The 14,046-nt window shown below is 47.7% G+C and overlaps 1 protein-coding gene across 7 annotated transcripts in view; it reads right to left on the bottom strand.

Moving 5' to 3' along the window:
* The window catches only part of BANP (BTG3 associated nuclear protein), a 103,083-nt gene that overhangs the window by 69,767 nt on the left and 19,270 nt on the right, over positions 1–14,046 (bottom strand). For 6 of the 7 annotated variants that reach the window (XM_059904757.1, XM_059904764.1, XM_059904760.1 and 3 more), the window contains exons 2-4: positions 7,394–7,532; positions 3,889–3,980; positions 140–339 (exon numbers count right to left, since the gene is read on the bottom strand). In XM_059904757.1, the coding sequence (XP_059760740.1) occupies positions 140–339; positions 3,889–3,980; positions 7,394–7,463 (362 nt within the window). In that variant the 5' untranslated portion in view covers positions 7,464–7,532. Of the gene's footprint in view, positions 1–139; positions 340–3,888; positions 3,981–7,393; positions 7,533–13,057; positions 13,252–14,046 lie in introns of those variants that run through there. The other variant, XM_059904759.1, reaches the window with a different exon arrangement.

Here is a 14,046-nt window from a genome sequence, read left to right as displayed (position 1 = left end):
CACCAGCCTGGCTTATGTCAAAAAGAAACGGTGAGGACGACCCCAGCCGCCCCGCAGAGGCCCCGTGTTTCTGTCCAGTCTGACTAGGATCCCGCCCTGAAAGCGCCGAGGGGCCCGGGCCCGGGAAGGAGGTTCTTACCATCGCACTTTGTTGCAGGTCTGGGTGGCGCCGAGAGGAGAGCCCGCCACCATGGGCACCTGGATGGGGCTGTGCTGCTTGTTGGTGACCAGATCCAGTTTCTCTTCCAGTGATTTACATGTGGCCTCCAGAGCCTGCAGCTTCGCTTCAATGCTATCCAATCGCAAGCAGATTGTCTGGTTAATGGAATACAGGAATGACTGCAAGTGAAAAAAAAGAAAGCTTCAGGAAGGGCATCCTGAACTCCAAGGAGACAATTCCAAGGAACATCAAGCAGCTATTTCCCAGACTCAGCTGTGTCTATTCCCACAGAACAATCCCCGCACTTCAGCTCATTAGTTATAAGCCAGAAGCATTTCACTAAACAAGCTCGACCTTGTGCACTCACAACGTGACTACTTAATCGGGCCCTTACTTCTGTGTAGTTGCGGTTCCTAGTTACACTTAAGTCCGTATAACACAAGATGTAAGTGGACGTTACGACGCAAGTTTCTATTAATCAGTAAACTTACACATAAAACTAGTCAAATTCTACAATGAAAACAGATTACATCCAACATCAAAACGGCCCGGAAACCCGCCTGCTCATGTTACGCTCCCCTGAGCCCCACCCCCAAGGTGAAATGTGGCGATGACGCTCCCGCGCGTGGGAGCAGCACGCCTGCCACCTAGTGGCCACAGAAAGAGCAGCCTCGCCTTCCACTGCTGCCACCCAAGTCCCGCCGACCACAGGGACGTGCGTGGCTCCAAAGGCAAGGAACGGCTCAGACAAACACCGGACAGGAAGCTCGCCCCCTCCCACGGCGGCCACTCCTGCCCTGAGTCGGCAGGGACACAGAGGGAAGCAGGCTGCTCCCCTCAGTGGCCTCACCAGCTGATACTGGGACACGGGCGCCAGCCAGGAGCAAGCCCCTGGAGCGTCCAGCCGCCCAGTTCAGCAGTGAGGGGGCAGGGGAGGCGGCAGCCGAAAAGAGTGAAGAGTTCGTATTTCACCTTTTCTCTCTCCTTTTCTGCCCTTGACTTCAAAGGGAAAAATGCCCAGAGTGCCAGTCACATCAGCAGGAAGGGGACAGACCGCGGAGAGCAGACGGGCACAGGGGCCATTCAGAGCAGACCGGGACCCCAGCGCACGGCGGCACGGAGGCCGGCCCCTCTGCCCACTAGCCGCGGCAGACCCACTCCGGCGGCCGCTCCCCTTCCTCATGGGAGGTGACCCCACAGCTAGAGCCACGTGGTCCATCACACCGTGCGGCTGGAATCAAGGCCCGGGAGGCGAGGAAAATGGATACTCTTATTCAGTGCTTTTAACAGACTGAGCTGATCTTTTGAAGAGTTTAAACGCATCTAACTGCCCGGTCTGTACGTCAGTAAGGGCAGCAGTGGGGTAAATAAAACCCACACACTGTCCAACAACCTGCTGTGTCTCAAGCAATCACCTCCCTGACAAGTCCCATCGCGGGAGAGCTAACACATATGCGAGAGGGTGAAATCCCACGTCCTCCGCTGACTCCCCCCAGGAGGACGGGCCGTGGAGGCACGGCAGACCGTGAGAGGGCCATGTGGAGACACAGCATTGATGGCCCATCCCCTGAGAGCGACATCGAGGCAGCGCCCGAGGCCCACCCTGACCTAAGACGTCGTGACAACCACTAGCCGCTGGCTGAAGTCTTGAGATACAATCACCGATGACCCCATTATTTTTTATAATTTGAAGACATCAACCATGTGGCTCCCAAATTCCCTAAACACAGTGAAACCTCACTGTCTTAATTCTGAATTAGAAGTGATTCTGCCTGGAGTTTGGACGAACATCACTGTTATACACTAATAACACAACTTCACAAATTAATAAAACAAAGAAAGGCAGAGAATAGTACTTTTAAATAAGTCTTCTATATACAAGGGATATTAACCAAAAATCATCCAAATCTATTCCTTTTAAAGAGCTCTGAGCAACCTAAATGTCCATCGACAGATGAATGGATAAAGAAGATGTGGCACACATATACAATGGAATATTAGCCATAAAAGGAAACGAAATTGAGTTATCTGTAGTGAGGTGGATGGACCTAGAGTCTGGCATACAGAGTGAAGTCAGTCAGAAAGAGAAAAACAAATACTGTATGCTAACGCATATATATGGAATCTAAAAAAAAAAATGGTTCTGATGAACCTAGTGGCAGGGCAGGAATAGAGACACAGACATAGAGAATGGACTTGAGGACACAGGGAGGGGGAAGCTGGGGCGAATTCCGAGAGTGGCATGGACATATATACACTACCGAATGTAAAATGGATAGCTAGTGGGAAACAGCCGCATAGCACAGGGAGATCAGCTCGGTGCTTTGTGACCACCTAGGGGGGTGGGATAGGGAGGGTGGGAGGGAGGGAGACGCAAGAGGGAAGAGATATGGGGATATATGTATATGTATAGCTGATTCACTTTGTTATAAAGCAGAAACTAACACAGCATTGTGAAGCAATTATACTCCAATAAAGACGTATTAAAAAATAAAGTTAAATTAACCAATTTAAAGTGAAAAAAAATAAAATAAAGAGCTCTGGCAATCTGGTGAGCACACTTTTCCCAGCACACGAGTGCTGGGTTCAAGCCGGGGCCCGAGGCCCTGCTCACCGACCAGGGGACGGGGCTGAGGCAGGGCCGCTTTCACTGCACCTTATCCACGTCTGACTGCTGTGCTGTTTACCACACACGCCTCTTTTGTGATAAAATTATAACTGCATTTTATTTTAAGACATAATGTGGGGTTACTGAAGCAGCAGCCCTCTATCCATTAGTATGAAATAGAAATTTAACTGAATGTGTCTTTATACCACCCCACGTATCTTTACGCTCACGCTGCTTCTCCTTGTTAAAAAGGTGAGCCGGATGTTTCTAACCACAGGGTACAGGAGAAGTCGCTTAGGTTCTCTGCACTGCTGTCCTAACTTCTCACAGGTGCTGGTGTTTATCTCTGTGGCTCTGCGAACTGCAGACCAGACAAGCAAACCCAAGAAGCAGCCATCACCCACGACTGACTCAGCGGTTTCCCAGAACCCATCCAGCAAACTTTAAAATTGAGGTGACTTAAACGATAGGCACAAAAGTGCTTCATCACTAGTAGAAAATATTCGCCACAGGAATTGTGCACTTTCCCTCTGTGCACAATAGGTCCACGGGTCTACGAAGGAAGAGGCCTCATGTGGCAGCGATCCCAATTAAACAATGTGATTCTTCGAGGGAAAACGTCATGACTTTATGCATTTGTGGGGGGTTGAACAGTGACTCCCAGAAATCATACGTCTACATCCTCACCCCCAGAACTTACAAATGTGGCCTTTCTTGGAAACAGGATCTTTCCAAATGTAATCAAGTTAAGATGAGGTCATCCTAGGTTAGGGTGGCCCTAAATCCAATGAGACTGCCTTTATAAGAGACCGAAAAGGAGAGACACAGACACGGAGGAGAGACCACGTGAAGACGGAGGCAGATACTAGAGGGACGCGGCCACAAGGCAAGGGACGCCTGGGGCCCCCAGGAGCTGAAAGAGGCAGGAGGGACCCTCCCCCAGAGCCTCTGCAGGGAACTCAGCCCTGGTAACATCCTGATTTCAGACTTCTGGCCTCCAGGACTGCGAGAGAATAAATTTCTGTTGTTTTAAGCACTCCCCACTCCACCCCGCATTGTGATAATTTGTTATGGTAGCCCCACATAAGATACAAACAAAAACATACGTTAATATTTTTACCTTTATAGAAGGGTCCTGGCAATTGATCTCTAGTCGCTGGCGTTTCAAAGCTGGTTCATCTTCGTCTGTCACTACGTGATTCTCCAGTACAACTGAAAATTAAAGGCAGAGACAAAAAAAACTTTAATACAAAAGGTTTCACATAGCTGTTTAATATTAAGATAGTAAACAGTTCTGACACCTTAAGTATAAAGGTGTCACCTTAAGGTTAAATGAGAAATGGCACAACCTGCTTCATATTTTACTTTTTACAGATTTAACTTAAAATTCTCAGTCAGGCAGAAAATAGGATCTCTCCCTAATCTCAAGAAAAACTGAGATACCGGATAAATTTTTTCGCTAATGTGCCACTGAGGTGACCCCAACACCAAGACTGCAGGCTTCTCACTCAATGCTCTATCCAGCTACCCTTTTCTGATAGAATCCAATCGCTAATAATGATTTCTTTCCGACTTTAAAATAAAGTCTTGTCAGCCGGCCACCTCATTCCAAAATCAAAGCCACTCTCTGAATATTACATTTTCTGAGGTGCTGGTCATCAAACTCGTCTCAAACGTAACACGCTAAGTTACAGGGAAAGCTGTTCCCCCCGGCCAGTGTGGCTGAAATCAAGGTCTCCCACCAGCACCTTCCAAGGGGTCTTCAGGGCTTCTCCTCGGATGAGCAACTCGGCCCAAGTTCAAGGCCGGCACAACATGGTCCCAAGCCCGGTGCCTTTACACCTGTATGTGCCAGGTGATTCGTCTCAAAACTCTAAACTCTTTACGCTGAACAGACCTGCGACTCTAACGAGAACCTGTCAGGGGTCCCAGGCGAGACCAGTAAGCTGGTTTCCAGAGGTAAGTTGTCACCCAAAGCTCTACCTCGCAGAAACCAGCCACGGGCCAACGATGCCAGAAGCATCCTGCTTACCAGAGGGCTCTGCATCGTACACTGTGTCTCCACACCTCAAACACCTCCATAAAATGTGTGGGAATGAGTTCTCATTAAGGTAAAAAAGGAAAAATCCGTGGCTACAAGTGCAAAACACAGGTTCTCAGAACCTTCATCGAAGCCTACCTACTCCCACTGGACGCTGGTAATTAAGAAAGGACTGGGAGGACGGGGGGACTCCGGCAACCGCTAGTCTAATCCCTTTAACTTGCTGAAATCCAGTCCAGAGAGGTTAAGCGACTTGACCAGGGTCACACAGCCGGCTTCCTGTAACTACAGGAAGAAGACTCCAAGTCCTTGGCAGAGCAAAGCACCTCAAGGCTGTAAGCAAAGGGCAGCGGAGCAGATGAGGGAAAGGAGACACAGCCCGTGGCGGTGACAGGGGCACACACCTGGGTTCCGGCGCTCACTTTCTACGGGCCGCGGGGCTGCTAGTTTACTTTCTTCTTGGTCCTTTTTTACTTTGTTTTTTATCGCTCTGCATGCATTACTTTTAAAATTAGACAAAAGAACTCAATGTTCATTTTAAAGCCATCACGATCACCTGGAATGACAGGCCCAATGAAATTTACAATCGTATGTGTGTGCAGATGGGCAAAGAGACTGCAGCCGTGTGGTGAGTGCGTGCAAAGTCACAAGAACCTAAGCATTTTGATTTTAAATGGAAATCAGAAAAAAAACGGAAGGACATACATGCCAACAATTTAGAAGCAGTTTTATCACTAGGATTATGGGAAACTTTTATTTCTTCTACTTGCTTGACTATACGTTTAAGTTTTACAAAGTTCACCTTTTAGAAATGAGGAAAAAATCATCTCAATCTTAAACCCACTCAGGACAAACGTGTGGGATGCAGCACAGTGCTTGCCGGTGCTGGGGGAGTCCTCTGGGGCCAGAGATGGCCGGCCTCCTGTCTACGAAGGCCTCAGGGGGCCCCGCGCACAGTAGGTGTTCATTACACAGCCACAGCTATACTTCCCAGTTAGTTAAGGAACCCACACAGAACACCACCAGGGTCAGAAGTGACTTCTCTAATCCTTCTTTGGACTGTAATCTACAGAGAGAGAATTTAATTGGGAAGTAAACTGTCAGAATTTTAATAGTTCTAAAAATGCTTAAAATTTATATAACTGGAACATTTTTCTTTTACAGCATTGCAGTGTGAGTGTTTTCTAAAGAAACTGTCATCCACCCACCAAAATATGAACAGTTGTTTTTAAAATTGTGATGTACAGTGACAGTGTTGCTTTTTTTTTTAGTTCACTGGTTTCTGAGGTGCGGTGCTAAATGAGGTCAAGCCTTCACATTCTCGCTCTAAACAAACTGGTTCACTTTTACAGAGAAAACTGGGGTTAAACAGCTACCTTCAGATGCCCTGACTTGGCTCAAGGATCTGGCAGGTCTTGATCCTGCCAGTTACCAGGTGATAGTGCTTCTTATGAACAAATCAGAGGCAAAATGACAAAAACTGACTAAAGAATAGCATTCGTGAAAGGGTGCCCCAATCTCTTTGTGACTGCTTGTTCAATCCCAAAATCATGTGCTACCCACCCTTCCATACATAACTAATTTCCCAGTGAAGCTTTTTCAACTAACACAGCAAAGAGATCATACAAGATAGACATCGTCACACTTTCTTATGAGATTTCTAAAAATTCTCTTTTCTGTGGGGAAAAAAGTTAGCATTTCAACTCTACTATTCCAGAAAGAATAACCAGACAACCAAAACACTATGTGATTTAATTGTGTACACTTGTTATTTCAAACTTAACAGAAATATAAAACACATTAAACTTTATATAAAAAAAAAGGAGGACCCTTACTAAGAAATCCTTTTATAAAATAAAGTGCTAACAAAGTATTTCATAGGTGAAGTAGCTCAAGATGAAGTTCTTGAAATTTAGGGTTTCCCTTATAAAGTGTCTAATATCTAGTTAAAGTTCCAAAGTAGATGGGTGCCTTTAAAGTCACTAAGGAAAATTACCAGCCCTGGCAAAAGGGCAGGAAAGTCACCTCACAGAATAATCGGATAAAGCCTGTCTTACCAAAACTCTGAACATACACAGCGGTTCTGCTTCTGGGAACTTACCCTACAAAACTATCTGCTGCAATACGCAGCAAGGACCTTTGTAGCAGGATGTACTTAAAAGAAAAACAGTGCAAACGATGTGAACAGCGTCCCGGGGAGGAGGTGGATGAAGGAGGGAGCACCTCGCAGGTGTCCACGCGCAGGGCAGACTGTGCACAGCAGTGGAAGAGGCCCAGACGTGACCACAGGGGGCTTTAACGGGGAGTCAGGGGAGCGGGGGGCGGGGCAGGAAGAGGGGCCGGGGCTGGACAGCCATGTGCGGTGCAGAGGTGGGCCGAGGGGAGGCGGAGGGACCACCGGGATGGGCACGGGGCTGACAGAGCTCACGCGCTCTGGTCCGGGTTTTTCATACAGGGCACGCACCGCTTTTTCTCTCGCTTTACTGAAGGGAGAGGAAACTTGTGGAATCGCTTTGGGGGGGAGCGCCGGCCCCCTACTGCCCGGCCCCCTACTGCCCGGCCCCCTACTGCCCGCGCCCTGTACCTGGGTGGTCGGGACTCAGCTCCTCCACGGCGATCTGCACCACATCCGCCAGGTCCTGTTCTGACATCATCCAGGACGAGAGGAGAGTGGCCGGTCAATGGGCAGGAATCAGACTCACGAAGCACGGGGTTTCTGTCACCTAAAAACAAAAGCCAGGACAGCGGAGAGGGAGATGAACGATCGTGACCTTGAAATGCTGGAAACTGCTAGCCATGATCTGTATCCAAGAGGACACCAGAAGCCTGTGGGTTTTTTAAATATAGGGTTCTTCTTGCCCCAAACCACCAAAAGGTTAGTGCCCTTTGAGAACTGAGAAATGGCCCCCAAACATTTCTCACTGCCTCTGTCCTTCAGCACAAGACTAGTCCCCACCTCGTCAGTCCACTCCCACACCGCGTCCTAAGTCACCTTCCTAAGACAGCTAGGACACATCACCCCAAGCCAGATGTCCCGGGTCCCCTTCTTGCCCACGGAACACGTCCTGTCCCTCGCCTGCCCCTGCCAGCTCTCAGATCCACTAGACACACCACACCCCGGAAACCATCAAAAACATACCTCCCGAATTTTACCCAAACGGACCCTTCCGCCAAGGCTGTCCCCCCGCCCCATTTCCACTCCTTGCAGCGCCCTCCCCTCAGGCAGGCAGAGAGCGGCAGCTCCTGGGAGGACTGAGCCCAGCACCAGCCCCCTGCCCCAGCCCGGAGCCTGTCCGCCACCACCCTGCCGCCGCCAAGATGGCACCACATCTGCAACGCAGTGCGTTCCTTTCTTCCTGATCCTCAAACACTCTGATTAGACCTAGACACACCGTCTCCAAAACAGAAATGAGGCCACGTCTCTCCAAATACGACCTATCAACACAGTGGTCTAAATGCAGTACTTGCAAACAGGGTGCCTGGAGATCAGGAATCAATGCCACCGTAATACTTTTATCATTCTACACTTTATATTTTAATTACCTATAAACAAATATTTATGAAAGAAGTAATCTATCTTCCCCAACTGGACTGCACGTTCCCTGAGGGCAGACAGTGGGCACCCAACTTTAAAGCACAGCGCCTGCCTCGTATGTGCCCACCATCCTGAGGCACACCCCACCCCCACTGTGCCCACGCAGGGCAGCTGAATTAAGAGGTTCAGATCACCTAGTCTCAACCAGGAGTCTACTGACAGCTCCTTTAAATGGCTAAGTTCCAAAGGCATAAAATTAAATTTGCAGGTTCCACACATGTTCTTAAATCCTATAAATCCAGATTTAAATTCTACAGCTTAAACGGTAGCAGCTCCAGAATTTCTTAGGGACAACCATTTGCAGGAGAAGAAGCCAAGCTCCTGCCTTAAATTTCCCTTCACAGAACGAATGCAACACTTTCATGTAGGTGCAATCCATCAAATGGCCAAGGTGTGTTACCGCCATTTAGACACCTCACGTGAGACTGAGGAAAGCACGAAAGCACCAAATGTCCCTTCCAGAGCAGACGCCGATGACAAACAACTGGGGGGTTGGGGGGGGGGGGGCAAGGGACCGCAGAGGTACTGCCGCCGAACCCTTTAGAAGTCCAACTAGGGAGGGATGGCAGGGACAGAGATTTTTAATCTCTCAAATGAGGACAGCGAACCCAGGTCAAGGTCGGTAACAAGCTGAGAGATCGGGTGTTTCCTAAAGAACCCCAAAGCATGAGCAAGTGGGCAAACCACTGACAGCACGAGGTTCTCAAGGGAGCAGCAAGGAGGAAGCAGAGGTCCGAGAGAAGGAAAAAACGGGTCTGCTTGGGAACAGTGGCTGAACCCAGGAGGTGAGCACCACTGGGGGCAGACAAACACCAGGGCAACATTCTGGACCACAGACTCACAAAGACTACTCATCCAAAGCTCCCTCCTGCGCTAAATACACTGGAAAGAAATGACTAGAATAGAATACGAAGCGTACAGGACAGGGAGAATGAGAGTCTAATTACAGGGGGGAGAGGAAAACAGCCAGGAGAGCGCAAGAAAACAGCTACCACATTTTTTACAACTTTCTAAAAACAACAGAAAATAGAGCTCTAGGACACAGAAATTAGAAAAACTATTCTAAATCTAGCCTTCCTTCCATATATCCAGGAAAATCAATTCCATAGAAAATTAACAACAGAAAATATTGAGGTCAAATCTCATGCCAAGGTGACACCTATTAAAAGCGAATAGGAGCAAAGTAGCATCACTACAGACAGTGAAAGCATGCTAGAAAGACATGTCCCTAAGAGATGAAAACTCTCTCCTAATATTTCAAAACAAACTAATATTCATGAAGGAAATTATATAAGGTATCACTAACCATAAACCAGCATTAGAAAAACTCAGAAATGAGGGGGGGAAACTCAGAAAAGATTACAAATAAAAGGAAAATAATTTTGGAAATGAAGGCTAAACTAGAAGGAATCCAAGAGCAAGTAAATACAATAAATTACACCGTAAGAAAAACAAAATGGGGCTTCCCTGGTGGCACAGTGGTTAGGAATCCGCCTGCCAATTCAGGGGACGCGGGTTCGAGCTCTGATCCGGGAAGATCCCACATGCCGCGGAGCAACTAAGCCCATGCACCATAACTACTGAGCTTGCGCTCTAGAGCCTGTGAGCCACAACTAGTGAGCCTGCGAGCCACAACTACGGAAGCCCACATGCCTGGAGCCCGTGCTCCGCAACAAGAGAAGCCACCGCAATGAGAAGCCCGCACACCACAACAAAGAGCAGACCCCGCTCACCGCAACTAGAGAAAGCCCGCGTACAGCAACGAAGACCCAATGCAGCCAAAAATAAATAAAATAAAATAAATAAATTTATTTTTTAAAAAATGAAATGAAAGAAAAAAGTTGAAGAAAAAGTAGCAAAGAGGATACAACATATGTTTAATAGGGGATTCTACAAAGAAAACCAAAGGAAAGCAATGAAATGGAATACTACAAGCAAATCCGAAAAAACTATTCAGAAATGAGGAGAAAACATTTGAAACTACGTATGAAAAAGACACACCATAAACTTGGGGCAGGGCAGGCAGAACAACCAATACCAAGACACATTCTAGTAAAATTATTTGAAGAAAAAAAGAAAAATTATTTTAGACATCTAGACAAAAATACTGGACACCTTAAAATGGTGGGGGGCGGGGCAGATTATCAAACTACAGCAGAAGGACGGAGACTCACACACACAAGACACTGGAGGAAAGTAACGGGAGCCTTTACATCCAGACAAAGTGAGCTTCAGGTACACAGGTAGCCACTTGTGCCAACATACAGCACTCAGACAACAGCGCTCCCACAAACCCTTCCTGAAGAAACTGCTGGAAAACAAGATTCAGAAAACCAAGACCACTTGGAGACGCAACATGTGAACTGGTCAGTGGTGAGCAGTCTACGTTTACGGGGAGGACTGAGACTAAAGGAGAAAGCACAGTATGCAACGGCTCTGTGCTCTGACAACGGAGATACAATTTACCCGCTTAAAAATGGGGAGAAAAATTGGGAGAACACACACACAACAAATTTTAACAATTTTAACAATCACACTGAGTGGTGGTGTTGGAATTCCCTCTGAGAATTTTCCATGCGCAAATGAGGATCTACAGGATATTCCAATTCTGTCACTCCCGATGTCCTGACAAGCCGATCCAGAGGTCGGGCAGAAGAGGTCTCGGGGCTGCAGATTTGACTCGGGGCACGTATTGGAATTGGAGGTATGAACTCAGGCGTGTGTGCAGAATCCAGTAGCTGAATCCAGTAGCAGTGTGGCTCCCTACAGCCTACACTGTGAAATACCGCCTCTCACCAAGAGATGAGGGCTTCTTGGAGAAATGGCTAATTCCACGTCTGAGGCAAGGAATATGCAAGATAACATCCTGTCATCCCAGACGTAGGGAAGCGATCAAAGACATCAGGGCTGTATCAAAAGGACTCAGAAACCAACTCAAAGATGCTCCTCCTGGCCGAAGGTGGGAAAAAATGACCCTCAACAAGGATAACGTCAATGGGCTGAAAGAGAAATATTTTTAAATTCATTAAATGGGGCGGGGGGGGCAGGCATCAAAAAGGCCCCTATAAATTAAAGGAGACTTCAATGACAACAACAAACAGGCAAAACTATGATTTTCTCTATTTGTATTATATTTAATAAAAAGGTTTTTCTTAAGGCAAAATTCAAACAAAGTGGAAAATACTTGTTACACATGCACCAAAGAGCTAATTTCCTTTCACAGCAACAGAAAAAAGACCAATAAACCTAATCAAAAGGAGCGTAAGAATGAGAGTAAATTCTCAGGGAAAAAAGTCACAAAGCTTTTAAACATGAGAAGACACAACCTCTCTCGTGTTTTTTAAAATGCAAATTTCAACCAGACGCTCAGTGTGACAGGCGTGCTGGAGGCCTGTCAGGACGTGGGCGCTCTTTTGCACGTTTGATGGGAGCTTAGCTCTGAAGACCAATAGGCAACAGGCATCAAAGTGCTGCTGCCCGGCCCTGACCTTCCCACCAAGGAATCCGCCCAGCAGAGGGAGTCACATGTGTGTGCAAATATCTACCCACCAGAGAAACAAAACAATCAAGGCGTTGCTTTTAGCAGCAAAAGAATGGATGATGCAACCTGAATGCTGTTTTAAAAAAACAAGTCTGTCACGGCTGAACAATGAGAGACTAGGCAACGGTCTAGAACAGGGGTCCCCAACCCCCGGGCCACGGACCGGTACCGGTCTGTGGCCTGTCAGGAACCGGGCCGCACAGCAGGAGGTGAGCGGCGGGCGAGCGAGTGAAGCTTCATCTGCCGCCCCCCATCGCTCCCCATCACTCACATCACCGCCTGAGCCATTCCCCCCACCATCTGTGGAAAAACTTGTCTTCCATGAAACCGGTCCCTGGTGCCAAGAAGGTTGGGGACTGCTGGTCTAGAAGAACCAGTCAGAGCTCTCTAAGGAACGACTCCCGAGATGCAGTATTACACGAACATAAATGGGGCAGAATGTGTACAGCACACTTCATTTTAAAAAAATATGCGGGGCATGCACAGACTACCCCTGGGGCACAAAGATGAAAGGAAATTATATTTGCCTTGTTTTAATCATGTACATTTATCAGCTTTTCAAAAGTAAAAATACTTTTTAAAAATGGTCAGACAACTAAATATTGAGGCGTCCACCGTGAGGAAATCCTCACTCCCGACCTCCCTCATATGCAGTACGACTCTCAGCCCTGGCACCCGTTCAGCCTCACCCGCAGCCCCAGGACTCAGAGGCAGGCGGGACCTACAGCTGGGAGGGCCCACCAGGCCTACCGGGGTTTATTCTAAACCTGGGTCCTCTGAAGGTGACCTCTGAGCAGATTAACTGTGGTTGGTACAAAGACCAAAGTCACTCATGCCATAACTCGGTCTTTTTTCCCAACTAAGAACCAAAGCAAGGATTATTAAAGGGGCACAGTGAACTCCTTCATGAAGGCAGTGGTCCTCAGTTAGATAATACCACCCTACCCACCTTTGAATTGATGGATTTAAAACGTTTTAGGGTCACACACTGCTTTCAGGATCTACTTTTTAAAAAATTACAGCTCCTTTTCCAGGAAAAAAGCACAGACACAGCTCTGCCAAGTTTCAGAGCCTCATAATTACCAGAGACTGCTGGCTGCCTACCCCAGTACCTGCTCTCCCTGATGCTCAGTGTTACAAGAATCCGAATTCACAGGGCACGGGGCCACCAGAGAGCAGAGCCTCTCCTGCAGCACGCTGTGGCCACGTGACCCACTCTGGCCAATGGGGTGTGAGCGCAGACGCAGTGCGGGGCAGCTCCTGGACCCTTCCGCCTTCACCCTTCCTCCTTCTTGCCCTCCTGCTGCTGGCCTCCCGGACTGCCTGCCTCGGACTTCCTTATACCAAAGGAAAATCACCAACCACCTGCTCTAAAAACAACACATTTTGGAATCTGCAGCGTGCAGCCAGGCTTAACCTCCGTGACTCACCTTGAAGCCCATTCATGATGGCCCTGGGGCCACACGTCCCAGGTTAAATACCTGTCTCTCACAAATGGCTGGTGGAAAGTTCTCAGGTGCCCAACTCAAGCTTTTCCTGATTTCTAGAAGCTCCGTGAGTAACTTAAGAAAATACTCCGAGCTCACCATAAAATCCTGAATCCTACCCTCTTCCAAATGAGGACACCACACAATTATCCAAGCTGTTTACTCAAAATGATTCTACTGCCAGGATAAAGAGTCATTTAAAATTCTGCTAACAGTGAACGTTTGAACAGAAAAAATTAGGGCAACAAGCCCAAGAAAACTGGAACAGAACGATGCATGCGGTTGCCAGTTTGGCAAATGAAATCTGCCATTTCTCAGAAGTCCTGGAGATAGTCCAGTCTTAATATCACAAAGCAGCGGGACTGCAATTACTGTTCAATAACGTCTCTGAACAGCAACGACTACAAGCTTGTGAAGAGAGCATCTTCCAGGGTGCGGGTGGAAAAGAGCCCACCAACTAAAATCAACAACCCAAGTGCTCAGTCTCAGGGGACTGGTAAAGTAAATGACATGAGACACCACAGTCATTCACGTGAATGGAAAGGTCTCCAGAACACAATACTAACAGAAAGGAGTGTAAGAGGAAAACTGCATGTATGTGTAGTCACGTGTCC

This window comes from Balaenoptera ricei, chromosome 19 (assembly GCF_028023285.1).
Source record: "Balaenoptera ricei isolate mBalRic1 chromosome 19, mBalRic1.hap2, whole genome shotgun sequence".
Classification (NCBI taxonomy): domain Eukaryota; kingdom Metazoa; phylum Chordata; class Mammalia; order Artiodactyla; family Balaenopteridae; genus Balaenoptera; species Balaenoptera ricei.
Note: the sequence above shows the minus strand (reverse complement) of the source record. Positions and strands in the feature narration are given on the sequence as shown.